Source organism: Mytilus galloprovincialis, chromosome 12 (genome assembly GCF_965363235.1).
Source record: "Mytilus galloprovincialis chromosome 12, xbMytGall1.hap1.1, whole genome shotgun sequence".
NCBI classification, from domain to species: domain Eukaryota; kingdom Metazoa; phylum Mollusca; class Bivalvia; order Mytilida; family Mytilidae; genus Mytilus; species Mytilus galloprovincialis.
The window spans coordinates 3,653,245-3,674,834 of NC_134849.1; the positions used below are offsets into that span (position 1 = coordinate 3,653,245).

The following is a 21,590-nucleotide window of genomic DNA, read 5'->3' on the forward strand; positions in this document are numbered from 1 at the left end:
AGCTCTGATCTAGATGGCAGGGTCTCAAATCGCAAAAGTTCCTTTAAAAAAAAACTGAAAGTAACGTAAAGTAATGTACTCTTTATTTAAAGTCAGGTTACACGTATACATGATAACAAGGAATATGGCCTTTTAAAGATGTACATATCTGAGGAGTCAAACATTTCTAGAAATAAACTTTTTTTCTAAACCTGATGTTTATGATTTATAGGACGGTAAAAAATAATTGGTGAAGAAAAAATCATATGGTGCTGCACTTTTTTTTTTTTGCTACAGCCCTATGAAAGTACCAAATTTTGCTGATTTTCCCATTTTTATCAATTTTAACCTATTTTTGTGCTATAATCATGAATAAAATCACAATTCCACAATTAAACTTTTTGTCATACTTTTAATTAAAATGAAGGAGACCAATCTGAATAAATTTGAATTAAAAAACTATAGGTAGGTGTTAATATAAGAAAGTTTTATCATATTTTGATGCTTTTTTTGTGTCAAATTTACCTTGTTGTCAATTTTGTCAATTTGTGATTTTTCGCAGTTTTGATTACAAATTGTATATTTTTCCAACTTTTTTGTTATAAATGATTGAAAAAAAAACATATCCAAAAAATTTGAAAAGAAAAAAGAGATTTGGGATGTACATGTTTTTCGTAAAATAATGTTTTGTATCCAGTCACCCATTTTCTCAAGATTTTGGCTAAAACGACTTGCTCGATTGGTAATAAATTTTAAAACTTTGATTACTCAAAAACTACTCATCGGAAATACCCAATTTGTTCACAGAGTTAAGTTTATTATGCTTTTTCAAATTTTCAAATTATTGCTTTTTTCCCCACTTGTGACCCATGTTTTGGAACTAATTACAGAACAAGATTTCAATGAGACTGAACCGTCAGAAGAAAACATCCTTAAGGGCCATTTTAACTGACTGACATTAATAGATGAAATAAGTATATTTTTATACTAGCCAAATCATTCTTATGCTGGTAAAGCCGAATATAAAAAATGGGACGCTTGCATTGAAATATTACACAAGCACGTGCCAATATAAAAAGAAGTTAATGTTAGTGTTAATTGTTAAATCAAATAAATATACAAAGGTTGCTCTTCAACTTTGTGTACTTGTTTGAATTTATAACTATTTAGATATGAGCGTCACTGATGAGTCTTATGAAGACAAAACGCGCGTCTGGCGTATAAAATCATAATACTGGAATTTTTGATTACTGCCAAATAAAAGCAACAGTAGTATACCGCTGTTAAAAACTCATAAATCCATGGACAAAAACAAAATCGGGGTAACAAACTAAAACCGAGGGAAACGCATTAAATATAAGAGGAGAACAACGACACAACACTGAAATGTAACACACACAGAAACGGACCAAGCATCAGACAAAATCCCACGAGAATAACAAATATAACATCACTTACCACTGATGATACTATAAAGCCCTTTCAAATGCAATTGGTTCTTTTCATCAAATGGAACATATGTTAACCATCGGAGACATTCAGGAATGGCTCTGGCATCATTTTCACGTACAATGATTACTCGAACATTTTTTCTGCATATAATGTCGTTAAGCTTTGACAAACACGACAATGTTAAGGATTCATCTGTCATAAAGTTCCTAGTCAGGATAAAAATAAGCCATCTGCACTTTTGTGAAGCCAGTAGAAGCTTTTGTGGCATTGACATCCCTGGAACAATTGATTCATCATCTAGAACATTATTAATTAAGTTTTCCTGCAGATAATTCAATATTTGATTTTTTTTTGCTCTGTCTTCTTCATGCTCTACAGATGCAACATAAACTTCGTATTCACACTGTTGTTCTGTTATTCTTGTCCCTATTTTCTCCTAAAAAGAAAACCAAGGTTTGGTTGTATATTATCAAAGATGTGTGTGCTTTTTAACTAATAAATAGTTAACACACCTTATATATTAATTATAAACAGTTGAAATTACTTTGGAACAAGTACGCATCTAATTTCCCAAATAGAACAGACGCGCAATATACCATAGAATAATGAATAGGATAATTATATAAAAACATATAAAAGATAACTAAGAAAATGGGCAGATTTCTCATTTGAAGATCAAATACTAGTTTTTGCATTTTTTTACCCCAATATAATGTGAATCACCAACACGTTTCAAATATAGAAACCACTTTTAAAACTTTTAAATAAACATTAATTCTTTGGTTGAGTTGAACCTTAAAACTATGAAATATTACCCCTACATCAAAATAGTTCAAGTAAAAACTATGAATTTCAAATCATTCAACTAATCAATTATCTGATGATCAATCAAATCAAATTCTTCACTCAAGAAATTTTACGGTCGCCATCATGAGCTGTCAAATATCAAATAATCAAATCAGTCCAGATTATTCAAAGACCCTTCAATAACGGCAGAATAAAACAAACAATACAAAACCTAACAATTTCAGATTTCGAAAATGTTAAGGTTACTTAAATTTAGAGATAATTGCCTTTTATATGTTTAAAATGAAAATAACATATTAAAAGTACATATTAAAACGTTTAAATTCGCTGCATTTGTTCGCACCTTGCCTCAGTTAGGAATGTGATGTTCTGTAGTGTTTCTCATTTCTTGTTTTTTTATATAGATTAGACCGTTGGTTTTACCCGTTCTGATGAATGTTTCGAAATACTTCGGATTTTCTTATTTCAGGCGTATATTACATTAGCCGTATTTGACACAATTTTTATGAACTTTGGGTCCTCAAGGCTCTTCAACTTTGTATTTGTTGGTCTAAATAACAATTGTGATGTGAGAGTCACTGGTGAGTTGTCTGTAGAGGAAACACGCGTCAAGCGTATTAAATTTTAATTCTGCTGGTTCTTTTGATAACTATTTACACATGTTATTTTTGCAGGTCTTTTGTACCTTGCAGTTTGGTGTGTGCCAAGTGTTCGTGTTGAAGACCGTACTTTGGCCTAAAATGGTTTACTTGAACGAATTGTGAATTGGATGAGACCGTTGACAGGCACCGACACCAAATCTTCCTGTGTTTGGTAATAGTACACAATAAAATTGTTTACAAATAGTTTGACAGTATGAATGGATCAGTAATGTTTGGAGTAAAGCATACTGTTAACACATGAACGATGAAAATGAGGTCAATGTCATATAATACTTGCTAGACAGACATGTACACTTTACAATCATGCCGTCCACAAATTATATTTGACCTTTTGCTGTTTGTATTTGAAAAACACAAAAGCACAAAACTTATTAATGACTAATGAACAATTAAAATTACGTCAAGGTAAGAGGAATGTGGATGGACAGACATGTAAGCCTTTCAATCATTGCATACACTAAAAATAGTTGATCTTTTGCTATGAGCATTTGAAAACACATAACTATATTGACCAATGAACCATGAACATTAGGTAAAGTTAAGATGACACCAGCTATGTAGACTTGATAACCTTTCCATCATAATATAAACCTAGTACCGAAAAAGCCTTACAACACACTTAAACTTTTCATTGACCAATGCACCATGCAAACACTACAAATCCGTAAAAGTCTAAAATGGCCTATATCTGTACTCGGCTGTATTGATTTCTACTCGACCAGTCTGAATTTGGTCAGGATTATACTTGATGATACTCAACTGTTGTATGAACTATGCGTAACAGTCTCAATAGTTATCAAAGGTACCAGGATTATAATTAAGTACACCAGACGCGCTTTCGTCTACATAAGACTCATCAGTGACGCTCATATCAAAATCTTAACTTTTACTCGACCTTTACTCGATTAATACGTAAGCATTTTGTTTAAGTCTGAACATGCTTGGCATAGTCTGAACCATACTCGACCTAGTCTGAATCATACTGGACCTAGACCTTACAGTCTTAACCTTCATATTTAGTCTTGAGTGGTCTGAATCGGTATATCTAAATCAATTATATATTGATATTACAAAATTCCAGGTTATTTGGAAGTTAGGTTCATTGCTATCAAATTAAAGGATTTAATTAATAGGTGAAAAAACAAGAATTTACAGTTTTTTATCAAACTCAGATAGTCATCTTAAATTTACTTTTTCAAATCAACTTAGGTTTTCGTAAAAATCTACAGCTATTTCAGTTAACATTGCCAGATAGTTTGGTTAATTGATGTTAAATTTATGAATTTAATTAATGGGTAAAAATGCTAGAATGTGCAGTTCAGACTGAATTTAGATAGTCATCTTTAAATTGTTCATTACCTATACAAATTAAGTTATATATTGACATACTGACTTCCAGGCTGTTTGGTAGTTTTGTGCATTGCTGTAAAATTTAAAGATTTACTTAATGTAAATAAAAAGCTAAAATTTTCAGTTTGGACTTAATTTAAAAGTCATCTTTAAATTTAAATTATCTAACAATTAACATCATTTAAAAGATGTTTATATGGTAACCTCATTTAAAAAGTATATTATATAACCATTGCATGTAACCATGAAACATATGCAATTTTTATTTTGGAATTTAGGAAAATTAAGTTTAAAATAAAACAAAAATCACTTGCCAAACAAGAAGCACCTTAATAAGGCTTTATTGCACTCAGTTAAGGTGTTCCTTTGACGTAAAAGAATTTCTTTTTCTTTTTAAAAAATCTCTAAAACCTTAAAATTTCATATAATCAAATTAATATATTAGATAATTTATTTAACTATCTCTATTTGATAAGACTGAGAATCATTTTAGGATGTAAAAATCTGGTACACGGTATGAAGCATGCAGGTCTTATACCTTCTGAAATAAAAAGCTTTAAACTAAAAGTTTACACCGCCGCCTCGGGAAAGTAATAACTATATTTCGCATACTGCGACTTTATTCACAGGTGAGACAGAAATAAATAAGGCAACAGTAGTATACCGCTGTTCAAAACTCATAAATCCATGGACAAAAAACAAAATCGGGGTAACAAACCAAACCCGAGGGAAACGCATTAAATATAAGAGGAGAACAATGACACAACACCGAAACGCAACACACACAAAAACGGACCAAGCATCAGACAAAACACCACGAGAATAACAAATATAACATGAAAACCAAATACATGAATTTGGGATAGACAAGTACCGTGCCACGTCTTATCTCAATATCTCAAAAATAAGAGAAAACACAAACGACTCAACGTTAAAATGCAACACACACAGAAACGAACAATAATATAACAATGGCCGTCTTCCTGACTTGGTACAGGACATTTTTAAAGGGGAATAAAAGTGGTGGGTTGAACCTGGTTTTGTGGCATGCCAAACCTCGCACTTTAATGGCAAAGTTAAATATAACATTGAAATGATATTCTGAATAACATCTTTGATTTATTCTGCAGCGTAAATCCAAACACAATTGCAAATAATACCTCTCATTCAAAAGTCAGTTGATGCATCCATGTGATTTTTATGAAAGGGGTTTGATATGCCATTTATAAGAGACTTTAGTAGAATTGATAAAATTTAGATACATTTTATAACGCAAATACTTTGAGGTTTTCATAGAGGCCACCACACTCCATGTCGACACAAGTATTCATTTCCAATAAAAATCAAAATGTCAGTTAATCGGAAAAAAATGAATATGCAAAATGACATGTTTCTAAAGCCAGTGACAAGAATAGCCTTTAACAATTTGGACTTCAAATATTAGTATCCGATATAAATTCAATAAGTTTGATCAAATTGATGTTTCATTGTGAAAATCTAATATTAAAATGAGAAGATATTGTATGCTTGGCAATGAGAAAACTTTCCATCAAAGATGAAATTACGTACAAGGTAACAAATATGCAAACACTCTCCAGCAATAAACAAAACCTATGCTGCATAGTCAGCTAAACAATGCCTCGAAATGAAAAGTGTGAAACAATTCATGAGCCAAATAACAGTCTTATTGATGTACAAAATAATAAACGATACACAACAATGATATTCAGCAAAAAATGACAGCAACTGAGTTAGAGACTCCCACTAAAGACATTCATATACTTTACATAATGTGGCGGAGCTAAACATGCTTGTTGGTACACAACCGCCACATAACCTTGGACAGCCGCGTTAAATCACAGGAATTGAGATCTCACTAAACATGTTCAACCCCGCAACATTGTTGCGCCCTACCCTAGTCAGGACCTTTGTTAGTCTTGAATATTTTTTAAATTCTAAATCATTCATATATTTTTGAATTTAGTATGATGTCCATTTTCACTAAGTTAGAACACATTTTTAGAGATCAGACAAGGACCACCTCCGGTTGCTTTTTTTTCTCGTTGCGTTAAGGACTCATTGGTGGCCTTCAGCTATTATCTGCTCTTTTATCGGGTTATTCATGTTATTGTGTCTTTGACAAATTCCCCATTTTCATTCTTAATTTTATTGCTCAAAACGAGGGACGAAAGATTCCAATGGGACAGTCAAACTGATAAATCGAAAATAAACTGACAAATGTGCACGGTTTAGATTATTTTTGCTTTATCATAACGTATTACATTGACAAAAGTCAATGGCTTTGCAGATTACAAATCTATTTAAGCATTTAAATTTTCCAATCAATTATTTATTATTATAAACTAAAAAAAATAATCTGCAAATCTGAAATTAGCTATTGATTTTCTCTGTAAACAAAAATTACTTTATACAATCTGTGTGTCTTAAAATATATCCACTTGCTATTAATTTTTCTCTATTTATTAATTGTAATAAGGTTTCATATTATCAGATAAAAGAGTTATTGTGGTATATAAAATACAATGCATGCTCTTTTCCTGTACTTGAGAAAGCTATTAGTTTAGAATATTATATCCTTATTTTGATTTAAAAAAAAGATAAATATGAAAAATTTTAAATTTCTAAAATTGTTTATTAGCACCATAATTATCCAGCAGAGGCCAATGTATCTTTACCTGAACTGGTCATCGTAGGAGACACTCAATAAATGTGTTCGTAGATAGTAGATGTTTTTGTGTTCTGTTAAATTGTTCCTTTTAAAATTGTTAAACGATGATGACTGATGTACCCATATTTTGACTATTATATTTATTGTGTCTATTTATTTAACGCATCAATGTAAAAATATCGGAAATTGATGAGACTGTCATTAAAGTGAGAGGGTTAGCGCTATAGAACCAGGTTTAATCCACCATTTTCTACATTTGAAAATGCCTGTACCAAGTCAGGAATATGACAGTTTTTGTCCATTCGTTTTTGACGCGTTTTGTTATTTGATTTTGCCATGTGATTATGGACTTTCCCAATTGATCTTCCTCTAAGTTCAGTATTTTTGTGATTTTACTTTTTTTTGTTAGCAAGGAACAATGTTAAACCAATTTTTCAGGCTGACTAATTATAAAATTCACCAATCAAAAGTTATTAATATGTTATCAATAAATTTAAAATAAAATAATAATTGAAGAATATAATATGGTCATCAACGATATTTCAAAAAATTGCAAAAACGAATATGATAATTCTTTGTTCGCATTCCGAATTAATTTGTTACCAATCTACAATATTGCATTCTCACTTTTTTCTCTGAATAATCCACTCCACTTCCGGAAACTACTACTTACAGGTTTCATCTTTGGTTTAATATTTTGCAGGTCTTCTTTTAAAGCTTCAAACAACACATTAGAGAGTCTTTCTTTTTCATCTACAAACAAACTGGACAGTAAGGAGTGCGTCTTTAATACTACTTAAAACGAGTTGTATTCATATACTATAATACTCCCTCAATTAAATAATTTCAACTTGTTATTAGTTTAGTAGTTTAAGTTTTAATCAGATATACGCTTTTATGTAAAGTTTCTTGAACGGGTCGTTATTTCTAGTAAACCTTAGCAATATCGAAATTGCGTTAATATGTTTTATTGTCACGTTACAATGCGATAGCTTGGCGCATAAGTACGTATTGAATAATTATGAATTGGTATGGTTGGATTGTGACGATGTCCTATTGAAAGCTTCACTGAAGTGCGATGGATAACAAACAATCTATTACAAATGTTTGTAATGCCCACACATCGTTTGTTGTAAGTAGATTTTTTAATTTAAAAAAAGGTAAATTATTGATTATATTACCGTTTAGTTTGAAACAGTCATGATAACTAGTCATTGCATTTCCACTTTTAATTCTAACGTTTTAATGTACTTTGTAAATAGCTTGAGATCAAGCAGTAGTCCATACAATCCTTCAGTAATTGATCACTGTATATTTGTTATTTGACATTCTTTAGAACCAGTACTAATTTAAATGACTTGTCCAAAATAAATCTGTAAAATTTCAAAGGTTTTAAAAAAAGTAATGTGAAATTGTCTACAAATTAGGGGAATATTCTTTGATTTTTAAAAGTGAAAGACAACATTTGTTCAAAAAAGAAAACTAAATGAAATCACAAAACAAATTCCTTGGAAATCAAAACGAAAATTCCCTTACCAAATGACAAAATCAAAAGCCCAAACACATCAAACGAATGGATAATGACTGTTATGTTCCTGACTTGGTACAGGCATTTTTTATGTAGAAAATGGTGAATTAAACCTGATGTTTTAGCTAGCTAAACCTCACACTTGTACGACAGTCGTGTGAAATTCTATGATATTGACGATGCGTGAACAAAACAAACAGAGCTAATAGATACATATATCATTGATAGGGATACAGCGGTCAATGTTGTGTTATTATCTTAATCACTATAACACAAACCGATATATAAACAAAAACTTTCTATGACACAATAATACAATGACGAGTTGATAAGTACAGATCCAGGGCACATGCAAGAAAGAAAGAAAGAAAGAAAAACAAAACGTCACACAAACAAAGCATATTCGCAAAACCGAAAGACAATGAATTAAGTTTAAATATTATCATAGAACAATAATACAATAGACAAACGATAATTTTGTTATATTTCGGATGATTGTTGATGGTGTGGTATGTTGTACTGTTTAAAATAATTTTAAGAATAACTAGTATTCTTATATAAGAATAACCTTGAAATAAATATTGTATTCATTTATATTTTCGCTTATCTCCGATTTATATTTGTAACTAATATCCGAAATGGTTTCAGTAATGTCTAAAGGTATTTGTTTCACAATCCGATCTTTTTTGTTGGGTGAGAATCATTTAAATCAACTTCAATGAAGGTAGACAAGTCATAGATATATATTTTGGGTGTTAAAAAGTACTATTCTTTTTTTTTATTTGCTGTTTGGATAATATATTTTGGAAACATCAGGTCACAAGGTTATTAAAGCTTATTAACAGGAAAACTATTTTGGTTAATCGGTACTTGGGAACAGCGTACATGCATGATAATAACATTATGCGTACTTTCATAGAAAAACAAAATTTTGCAACCAAACGATCATTCAACTTTCTAATTATGAATAAACAGTAGAACATACTTGAAGAAATCACTCTCATGACACAACTACTCAAAGAAAAAAATTACAGAAGGAATGCTTCGTAATTGTTAATAAATTTAACATCAAATAAGTAAGAAAGAAGAATATGTTTACATCATCGGATCCCCATGATGCACAATTTTATAAATTGTTAACATTACTCATGGTATTACTTTTATGAACAGAAACAAAGAAAGAAATTTGAAGTGATTAATATGAATATACTAGCAAGCATAAAGATATACTCCTGAACATAAGCTTACCGTCGAACAGCATAACTCTTGCAGTATCTATACAATCTTGAAATCCATTGACGATAGACTTCATTGCATAACAAAATCTATTCAACTGTAATGTATAGTCATCGACTTTGAGAGATGCTTCACTGTGCTCTTCATTGCCTTCATATATATGTGTAAATCTTGCTAAGTGGTAATCCTCAATTGTTTTAATAACAGATATAACAGATGGAGTCTCACAAATGCAGTAGAACGTCTAAAAATAAAAAGAATAACGTTTGTCCAATTTAAAATGCAGTGGCCTATCAACACGAGCAAATAAATCCGAAAACAATGTTGAATAATTGATTGCTGCTTAACTTGATTTTCTTTAAATCATGGCATTAGTCTTCATGTTTTACTTCTTAAAATTCGTCAGTGTGATTTTCACACACAACTATTTTTAACTGATGAGGCATATAATAGCGGAAATAGCTGACTATAGGTTGCACTTTGTAAATACAGCTGATTCTCAAACCACGCCTCTTTCTGGGAAATTTAGAATATTCATAGAAAATTAATTTTGTTACATACAAGTTCTAGTGGCGGAACTAGAAATGTTCATGAGTGTGGCTCATTGGCTACCTAAAAGGGGACCCGTCACGCTTCAGTGATTCCCTATATGATCCTATATAATCAACCAAAATATTTACTGAAAAGGGGAGCCCGGGCCCCTTAGCCCCCCATCCCCTAAATCCGCCTCTTGGTTTCCAGTTATGCTCTCTGTGTTTCATCTTATAGAGACATAACTTGGGAATGTTACCAGTAAATATACATGTGCATATTGTTTACATTGAAATATGTGGTAACCCTTCATTCAAAGTAGGGGTAGTTAAGAAAATAAGTGTTTACAAAAATGCAACCTATATAGGGTGAAAGAAGAGAATTCAGAATTGACCAAATTTGCTTTATCTCACAGATTTTAAAGAAATTAAATCAAATATGAAGTTTTATAAATATTTCATGAAGATTGATAGAATCCTGGGCCTTAAATATGATGACTCAGCATAAATTCACAGTTTACAGTATGCATAGTATACTTACAGTCCTGAATACAAAATTAATTCATAATATTTGCATATATGTAAGTTAAAAAAATTTAAGAAGTGCTTATATTTACTCTTCGCAGTCATTGAAACTAATCGATTCTTCCTGAATATTTTTTATGGGGTTTTTGTGTCCTTGCAATAACCCAAAAAGTAAGCCGTGACACCTTAATCTGCTTTTTTGTCCCCATGGCATAAAAAATACAAGCTTGAAATACAAAAGTATTTCAACAAAACTAAAACAAGTGTTATCTATCCTGAATATGTACTACATATTCCAAATTGCTAGAAACAGCAGAATAATTTAGGAAATTTGAAGCCCCAGGGACAAAACGCATAGAAAATTGCCTACCCCCTGGGTCATAAAACAAATAATTTAACTTGTAAATGCTATGCTTTTATGATTTTTATGTTCTTGATATAGAAAACAATAACTATGCTTGGAAGTTATGCAAAAATCTGATGTTAGCAGTCATCTCTATAACATTTTAAGTGAATTTATATCTCAGACTGGTATCTGCATACATACAACTATTGCAAGTATGGCATTGTTTGAACACTCCTAGTATATTTATTAGATAAATTGTGTCAGATATATGGTTACAGATGATACTGTTGTGACAAGAATTGTTAATTGACCATTTGAGGTAGAAAATGTGATCTTTAATTGACAAATAGGCATACAGTAAGATGTGGACTGGAGACAGAGGCATGATTGGATACTTTAAATAATCTTGAATGTTGTAATGATTGACTGCTTAACATTACATTTATAGTATTCTGATATGCTTTCAATATGTTATCAAAACAGTTTTAAACAAGAATGTGTCCACAGTACACGGATGCCCCACTCACACTATCATTTTCTATGTTTAAAGGACTGTGAAATTGGAATAAATTCTCTAATTTGGCATTAAAATTAGAATGATCTTATCAAAGGGAACATGTATACTAAGTTTCAAGTTGATTGGACTTCTACTTTATCAAAAACTACCTTGACCAAAAACTTTAACCTGAAATTTGCACTATCATTTTCTATGTTCAGTGAATCGTAAAATTGGGGTCAAAACTCTAATTTGGCATTTAAATTAGAAAGATCATATCATAGGGCACATGTATACTAAGTTTCAAGTTGATTGGACTTCAACTTCATCAAAAACTACCTTGACCAAAAACTTTAACCTGAAATTTGCACTATCATTTTCTATGTTCAGTGAACCGTAAAATTGGGGTCAAAACTCTAATTTGGCATTTAAATTAGAAAGATCATATCATAGGGCACATGTATACTATGTTTCAAGTTGATTGGACTTCAACTTCATCAAAAACTACCTTGACCAAAAACTTTAACCTGAAGCCAAAAACTTTAACCTGAAATTTGCACTATCATTTTCTTTGTTCAGTGAACCGTAAAATTGGGGTCAAAACTCTAATTTGGCATTTAAATTAGAAAGATCATATCATAGGGCACATGTATACTAAGTTTCAAGTTGATTGGACTTCAACTTCATCAAAAACTACCTTGACCAAAAACTTTAACCTGAAGCCAAAAACTTTAACCTGAAATTTGCACTATCATTTTCTATGTTCAGTGAACCGTAAAATTGGGGTCAAAACTCTAATTTGGCATTTAAATTAGAAAGATCATATCATAGGGCACATGTATACTAAGTTTCAAGTTGATTGGACTTCAACTTCATCAAAAACTACCTTGACCAAAAACTTTAACCTGAAGCCAAAAACTTTAACCTGAAATTTGCACTATCATTTTCTATGTTCAGTGAACCGTAAAATTGGGGTCAAAACTCTAATTTGGCATTTAAATTAGAAAGATCATATCATAGGGCACATGTATACTAAGTTTCAAGTTGATTGGACTTCAACTTCATCAAAAACTACCTTGACCAAAAACTTTAACCTGAAGCCAAAAACTTTAACCTGAAATTTGCACTATCATTTTCTATCAGTGAACCGTAAAATTGGGGTCAAAACTCTAATTTGGCATTTAAATTAGAAAGATCATATCATAAGGAACATGTGTACTAAGTTTCAAGTTGATTGGACTTCAACTTCATCAAAAACTACCTTGACCAAAAACTTTAACCTGAAGCGGGACAGACGGACGAACGAACAGACGAACGAACGAACGAACGAACAGACGGACGAACGGACGCACAGACCAGAAAACATAATGCCCCTCTACTATCGTAGGTGGGGCATAACAATTCTCGTCATTTTATATCAGAAAATATGCAAAAAGTGTAAGCTGGCAATAATAAAAATCTTGTTTTCAAATTCTTTTAAAAATTGGAACAGGGGAGGATGGTATAACATGTTTAGTAAAAAAAGAACTTAGAGTAAACACAGTAATTTTTTTTCAGGCTATAATTCTGGTAAATGAGTATTAATGTGAGAAAAACTGATTTTAGAGAGTTTTCTATTTGAATAATTGTTTGAATTGATTGCACTTTGTAAATACAGCTGTTTCTCAAACTACGCCTCTTTGGGGGAGATTTAGTATATTCATAGAAAACTAAAGTTTGTTTACATACTGATTATGCTCTCTGTGCTTCATCTCATAGAGACATAACTTGGGAATGTTACCAGTAAATATACATGTGCATATTGTTTACATTGAAATATGTTGTAACCCTTCATTCAAGGTAGGGGTAGTCAAGAAAATTAGTGTTAGTTAAAACTCTGAAAGTTCAGGGCATATACACGTTGAAAACATGCCGCACAGCCCTATATTTTGACCTTTGAAAAAAATTGTAGTGCATATGAACTTTCAATTCTAGGATAAGATTTTTTTTAAAACTTCATAGTAAAGTTGTACAGTTTTAGCATTAAAAGGAGTTTCTAAGGGAAATTACATTGTCAATATTTACAGAAATGCAACCTGTATCATTGTTTTTGCACGACCATTTATATAATTGGTGATTATAAAACAAAATGACAGTTGTTTTCTGTACAGTTAAAATTACAAAAGATCGTTTTCTATGAAAAATTAACGAAGAAGGACTCAACAGATAGGGGTCGTTGTTAAATGAAGGTACAATGTAAAAACAAGAAAGAACACAATATTACCTGTTTAGGAAAATAAAACAATTATGAAACCAAATAATTTCTAGGAAAACACATGAAAAATGCTTAAAATCAAAAATGCTTAAAATCAAAAGTTGTGTCTTGAATTATTGAACCTAACTTTACTCGAATTTGGTTTCAATTCTAAAACAATGCTTTTTCGCTGAACTGATATCAGTATGCTTTAGATTTCTATAAACTTACAATTGAAGCTTCTCAACCAAAATTATTTTCAAGAAAATTAACATGCTTCGACGTTCAATTCTGCAGTGTTAAACTTTTTCTTTATTACTTAAATGTCCCACATTCATTTGAATTTCGTTAAGCAAATATAACAAGCTACAAAGAAGAAATATTCGAAAAATTTGTTCCTCAATGAAAGTTTAATAAGGCGAAAACCGAAAACAATAAAGAAATAAGAATGTGTCCAAAGTACACGGATGCCCCACTCGCACTATCCTTTTCCATGTTCCATGGACCGTGATATTGGGTAATAATCTAATTTGGTATTAAAATTAGCAAGATTATACTATAGGGAACATATGTACTAAGTTTCAAGTTGATTGGACTTCAATTTTATCAAAAACTACCTTGACCAAAAACTTTAACCTGAAACTCCCACTTTCATTTTCTATGTTTAGTGGACCGTGAAATTGGGGTCAAAAGTCTAATTTGGCTTCAAATTAAAAAGATTATATCATAAGCAACAAGTTTACTAAGTTTCAAGTTGATGGAACTTTAGCTTCACCAAAAACTACCTTGACCAAAAACTTTAACCCGAAACTCCCACTTTCATTTTCTATGTTTAGTGGACCGTGAAATTGGGGTCAAAAGTCTAATTTAGCTTCAAAATCAAAAAGATTATATCATAAGCAACAAGTTTACTAAGTTTCAAGTTGATTGGACTTCAGCTTCAACAAAAACTACCTTGACCAAAAACTTTAACCTGAAACTCCCACTTTCATTTTCTATGTTCAGTTGAACGTGAAATTGGGGTGAAAAGTCTAATTTGGCTTTAAAATTAGAAAGATCATATCATAGGCAACAAGTCTACTAAGTTTCAAGTTGATTGGACTTCAGCTTCATCAAAAACTACCTTGACCAAAAACTTTAACCTGAACGGACGGACGCACAGACGGACGAACGGACGCACAGACGAACGGAGCCACAGACCAGAAAACATAATGCCCCTCTATTATCGTAGGTGGGGCATAAAAAAGAAAGACAGCTCAATAACTTACAAAAAAAGAAACAGCAGTTGGGACCATATGCTATGAGACCAAACTGACACAGAAATTACCAAATGTGGGTCACCGTACGGCCTTCAACAATCAGCAAAGCCCATACAGCATAGTCAGCTATAAAAGGCCAAGAAGTGACAAAATAAAACAATTCAAACGAGAAAACTAACGGCCTTATTGATGATTTTTAAAGGATGTTTTGAAACTTGGAAGCCTCAACCGCGAAACTATCTATGTTTTCAATACTTAACGTAAGCTTATGAAAACACCATATTTTTCCTTCGTTTTTGGTATTTTCTTCTTCAGGTTTATGATAAAATATGGTATTGTGGAAGAATTAAGAAATATTTGAAGCAAGCTATACTTTATTGTAGTTATAACCTGGGTAGGCATTATGTTCGTGAATATGTTTGCCTGAGCAATAGCGAGGGCTAAAATAACACGAATATAATGCGTACCATGTTAAAACTTCAAGAAAGTAAAGCTTGCATCAATTTTTTCGATTCTAAATAGGACAAATAAGGTAATTTTTATGTCCGATAATTATAAATGAAAAAAAAACGTTTGTGTAGGCTCTTCCATGAACATCCTATTTTTGTTTGTAAAGAAGCAAACGGCTGGCACTGTGATTTTTCAGAGGTAGGAGTTTGAACAGTCATCATGAAAGGTTGTCGTATCTAGGTCAAATATGTCAATTTCGGAATGCAACACATTAGAGTCATAATGAATGAATTAGTAACATCATGTGCACCATTTAATAGTTTGAAAGTGCTTTAAAGTTAAGGAAATATATTAAGTGCATGAAATTTGATAAAATTATTTATTCTGAAGAAGTGAATATACGCATGTGCAAACAAATTGTTCACAAAGCGAAAGAAGCACGTCACATTATAATTGTGTATTGTTTTACAAACATAATAAAGAAACTCTATATTTTGATTTCTTACCTCCTGTCCATCAGTTATGCCATAAACCGTCAAATTCAAATATCTTTCGTTACCAGCTCTAATAAATAATGAAATTGGAATCGTTGTAATGGAGTGAATGTTCGTATCAACGTTACTAAAATCAATTAAATGGCATGATTTCGGTATAACTTCATATAATTTGAACGACACTTTACTTCGAATTTCCTCAGATTGTGTCTGATACCAATTAGATTGTCGTAGGCGCTCTTCTAATGCTGAAAATAAGTTTTATATTATATTGAGATTGTGTTTAGTTTGATGTTCTATCATTTTTGTAGTAGGCTTAACTTTTGAAAAAACCAAACAATCGTATCTATGATTTTCACCCTTATAAAATCCAATATTACTCTCGACACCTAAAGCTCATCCCTATAAATAAAAAGAAAATATAATAAAGTTGAACTTGCATTGAAGTTCAGAGTAAATACAGGCAACAGTAGTATACCGCTGTTCAAAACTCATAAATCCATGGACAAAAAACTAAATCAGGGTAACAAACTAAAACCGAGGGAAACGCATTAAATATAAGAGGAGAACAACGACACAACACTGACATGTAACACACACAGAAACGGACCAAGCTTCAGACAAAATCCCACGAGAATAACAAATATAACATCAAAACCAAATACATGAATTTGGGATAGACAAGTACCGTGACACGTCTTATCGCAATGTGAATTTACACTCAAAAATAAGAGAAAACAAACGACGCAACGTCAAAATGTAACACATACAGAAACGAACAATAATATAACAATGGCCATCTTCCTGAGTTATGTAAAATATACATTCGGCTTACATATCAATTTCGATAAGTGTGGGGCATCGCTGATCGAAAAGTGTAAACATTTCATTAATAGTTATCAAAGGTACCAGGACTAGAATTTTATACGCCAGACATGCATTACGTCTACATAAAACTCATCAGTGACGCTTAAATCAAAATAGTTATAAAGCCAAACACGCACAAAGCTGAAGAGAATTGAGGACCAACATTCCCAAAATTTGTGCCAAATACGGCTAAGGTACTCTTTGCCTGGGATAAGAAATCCTTAGTTTGTCGAAAATCGTATATTGATATGTATGTCAACACGGAAGTGCTTACTACTGGACTGGTGATACCCTCGGGGACGAAACACCAGCAGTGGCACAGTAATTACGAACCCTTTCTCACTGATCTTGTGAGTTGCAACCCCGTTTTTTCTTATAACGAAGGAATATGATTTGTAAATTCAAACGTTTTGTAACCCTTTTCCCGTACTCTTGTCTTTTTCAACATTATCAAGCTGTCGCTATAAAATATTCAAGTGCTAAATGTTGCTTTAAACTGCATCATTCAATCAATCCATCCAGAAAAAAAAACATTTTTTGTAAAGGTGCTGTCCTTTGAGTTCGTTATCTATATATAAATACTTAAAATATCTATAGCAAAGCATATTTAATCCTATTGTTTGTTTACAGAAGCACGAGCTACGAGTTATATGAAAATCCAAAATATAATTTTATTTGGCTCAATCAATTATGAAAAAGAAATAGTGAAATGATAATTCGCTTTAAGGGGCCAGTATGGTTCAATTTTGTAAAAATAACCTAAGAAAATTTGATGATGAATTATTTACCTGATTGAGAATAATTCGACCTCATTGAATCCATATTTATGTGAACTTCAATTTAGCAACCCCTCAGATAAAGATGGACAGCACAAGTATAATATGTGTTGAGTTATTTAAGGGAACAAATGTCAAAATTAAATTTGTAACAAAGGAAAATCTTTTGATTGTCTGATTTGATCCACAAAATATCATTGATATACACGTTCATTTCAATCGGCGGTCTCCGGAGCTCAACTCGATAGTAAATTAAATTGTGTCTAGACTGAAATGCACATAACAGGAAGTAACACATTCACGAGTCCACACCCAGTAGATTGTAATATTGATACAAGTTTTACATAGCTACAAATGAAATGTGAAAAAATGGCACTATCAACAAAGTCTTCAAGTTAATGTTTGTTTATTTTTCTAAATGTGTTAAATGTAAAGAAAACTGACATAGACTTTAAACCCGATACAATTGTTTGCATCTGTCCTAAGTGAGGAATCTGATATTCAGTAGCTATCCTTTGTTGATGTTGTTCATAAATGTTTCTAGTTTATCGCTTGTTTTTTTATATACAGCTTAGACCGTTGGTTTTCCTGTTTGAATGGTTTTACACTAGTCATTTTTGGGGTCTATATAGTTTGCTGTTCGTTGTGAGCCAAGGCTACGTGTTGAAGACCAAACTTTGACCATACAATTGTGACTCGGGTGTAGAGTCATCTCATTGGCGCTTATACCACATCTTCTTATATCTATAGACAATGAATACGAATCTTACTAGGAAGACAATATTGCTGAAAATAGTAAAAATGGGACGAAGCTAATCCATGGGCAATATTTCTGGCTTTCATTATTCGACTACGATCCCCTGAAAAAGAAATTCATATATTTGTTTAACATTAACCGGTAGTTAATATGGTTTTAGATATATTTTTTGATCATTTGTCTTGAAAACATAAAATAGACATGAGTGATAATAATATTTATATATATATATATATATATATGCCTTATATATCTTGTACTTGTTTACAACCTAGATTAAAACTGACGAGGAAAGGTATTAACCGGCCACCAAAAACTTTATTATTGTGAAGTCAAGGTGGTTGAATGGTCTAGCGTGTCGGATACAGGGCAGGAGATTTGCGTAAGCAAATACACAGATCTAACTTTATTGGGCTGATGTTTAGACGAATTATATATACAGAATATACACAGCCTTATATCACCATCAGTGCTGGTTACATCTGTTGTAGAGTTGTCACTGAGTAAGACGTATTTATAAATATAATTATTTCTGTGACTGTATCTTGCATTAATTTTTTAGGATCCTTTACAATAGATAATTCAGCTAATCTGTAATAATTCCATCTTCATGCCTTATATATCATATACTGTTTAACAGTACTTGATTAAAACTGACAAGGAAAGGTTACACCCGGCCACCGAAAGATTTATTATTGTAAAGCCAAGATGGTCGAGTGGTCTAGCGCGACGTTAACAGTGCAGGCGATTTGTTGTCACGATATCGCAGTAGCATAAATTCGAATCCCGGCGTGGAAAGAACAAAAAAATTGCGAAAGCAAATTTTACAAATCTAATATTGGTTGGCTGATGTTTAGACGAATTATATGTATAAAACTTTTACATAACTCGTCTAAACACCACCCCAAAAATGTTAGATCTATAAATTTGCTTTCGCAAATATTTTGTTTTTTCGCGCTAGACCACACGACCACCTGTAAAAGTTGTTTACCCGATACAAAGGTTCAAGAGATTATAAAACAAGTATGAATATCAAAGTCGAGGGAAATATGACAGCATTATAACTATAACAATTGTGAAAGGTCAACCATGTTCGATGTGTTTGTCAGAACATAATTACAGAGCATGAAAAGACGAATTATGATTTTAAACATTAAAATGTTAAGTATTTTAAACATTCAAAAAATCTTGCTTTTGTAAACACACAATCATTTCCTCTACTGATTTGTCAAATATAACATCACACACAATAATAGGATAGGATTTATATAAAGGATTGATTTTCCAAACCTGTTAGAGCTTTTATTAATTTATTTGACCATTCATCTTTGTCATTCGAAAAGTGCACTATTGCTGCGTCTTCAAACACTGGAAGATGAGGTATCTAAAATAAAAACAAAACATTGTTGATGTAAGTGAAATGATGTTATATTCATTGTTATTAGACGTAGGAACTAAGTTTGAATATTTATAGTCAATTATGAATATGAATAACAATGCATATTCCATATCCTTGAGAAAAATAAATTGTATGTCTTATTTTAGTTGGGAATATGAGCTGCGTGTATTTGTTGCCAGTGGAATTAATTATATATACACAGAATAAATATTTTTCAAAAATTTACTATATGTAATATAGTTTTAAGGCTATAAATTGTTAATTTTATCATTTTCCTTTTTTGCAAACACTATGCAGTTTTCAAAATGAAGATTATTTTTGAATTGTACATATATAATTGCTTGGTGTCTTAGGCAAAGTGTTCGATGCTTTACATACATTATTTTTTTTATGGATTGAAACACGACAAGTGTCAGTAGCCTGTAATTAAGTAATTCTGATTTATGTAACGCATTTGTTTTTCGTTCATTATTTTGTATGTTGCCGTTAATGTCTTCGTTTAAAATGTTTTGCTTTTGTCATTTTGGGACCTTAATACTTTTTTTCCTTATTGTTGAAAAATCTATGCTTGTTTTTTTTTCTGTGTCATTTAGTCTTCTATTGAGAGTTGCCAATCAAACCGCATCTTCGTATTCTTTTATATTTAATGCTACAGTAAGTTTGATCATAAAACTCATGTATGTAAAGTGATACTGTCGTAGTAAAAGAGTTCAAGTACTATTGATTTTTTTTGTTCGCAATCTACTATAATTGTTTGCAAATATACTGAGCCAATAAAGTTAAGAAACACATGTATGAAACTTTATTTTTTTAGATCCTTCTACAACGAAATTTGTTTTACATGCACACGAATACAAATTGCGGTTTTTATCCAACGCAATCATAGGTTTGAACGTAGTTTTCAATTTAGACTCGTTTATATTTTTTCGTTTGGGCTTGTATAATTTTTTTCCTCCGGTTTATATGATCCGTTCATCCTATATTGACTCTTAAAATTCAAGAGTATATCAAAAAGTGAGGTTAAATTATATATGGCCTTCCAAATACCGTTCCGATCCCTAACATCACTGACGAGACATGTATTGTCGAAATCCGGATCTGGTGTACTAAAAAGATATTGACACCTTATGGTTGTGGCATAATATCGTGGCCACAAGTAATTTTTTTTCTTCTGTTTAGTATTAAATTTATATTAAGATCCATTTTGATACATCATATGATCAATTTTATTTGGCAATCGCCAATGGCAGTCAACAGGGTTAAAGAACATCAGTTGTGCGACCTGTTAGTCAAATGCGTGTTGTTGAAATATACTTTTTCATTTTTTTGGTCTTTTGGAAAATGTTGTCTGTGCTGTTTTTAGATCCTTTTACAAAGAAATTTGTATTACATGCACACGTATAAAAATTGCAGTTTTTATCCAACGCCATCATAGGTTTGAACGTAGTTTTCAATTTAGACTCGTTTATATTTTTCCGTTTGGGCTGGTATCATATTTTTCCTCCGGTTTATATGATCCGTTCATCCTATATTGACTCTTAAAATTCAAGAGTCTATCTAAAGATGAGGGTAAATTATATATGGCCTTCTAAATACCGTTTCGATCCCTAACATCCCTAAAGAGACATTTATTGTCGAAATCCGGATCTGGTGTACACAAAAGATATTGACACCTTATGTTTGTGGCATAACATCGTGGCCACAAGTAATTTTTTTTCTGTTTAGTATTAAATTTATATTAAGATTCATTTTGTT

General features: G+C 31.6%; 2 protein-coding genes across 2 annotated transcripts in view; both read right to left on the minus strand.

Annotated features, from left to right (window-relative positions):
- LOC143055299 (uncharacterized) overlaps positions 1 to 21,590 on the minus strand; it is a 179,023-nt gene that overhangs the window by 96,220 nt on the left and 61,213 nt on the right. The window lies entirely within an intron of this gene.
- Positions 1 to 21,590, minus strand: part of LOC143055300 (uncharacterized) — a 52,636-nt gene that overhangs the window by 12,556 nt on the left and 18,490 nt on the right. The window contains exons 3-8 of the mRNA XM_076228438.1: positions 19,727 to 19,820; positions 18,450 to 18,539; positions 16,049 to 16,284; positions 9,716 to 9,947; positions 7,613 to 7,692; positions 1,438 to 1,867 (exon numbers count right to left, since the gene is read on the minus strand). Coding sequence (XP_076084553.1) covers positions 1,438 to 1,867; positions 7,613 to 7,692; positions 9,716 to 9,947; positions 16,049 to 16,284; positions 18,450 to 18,539; positions 19,727 to 19,820 — 1,162 coding nt within the window. The remainder of the gene's footprint in view (positions 1 to 1,437; positions 1,868 to 7,612; positions 7,693 to 9,715; positions 9,948 to 16,048; positions 16,285 to 18,449; positions 18,540 to 19,726; positions 19,821 to 21,590) is intronic.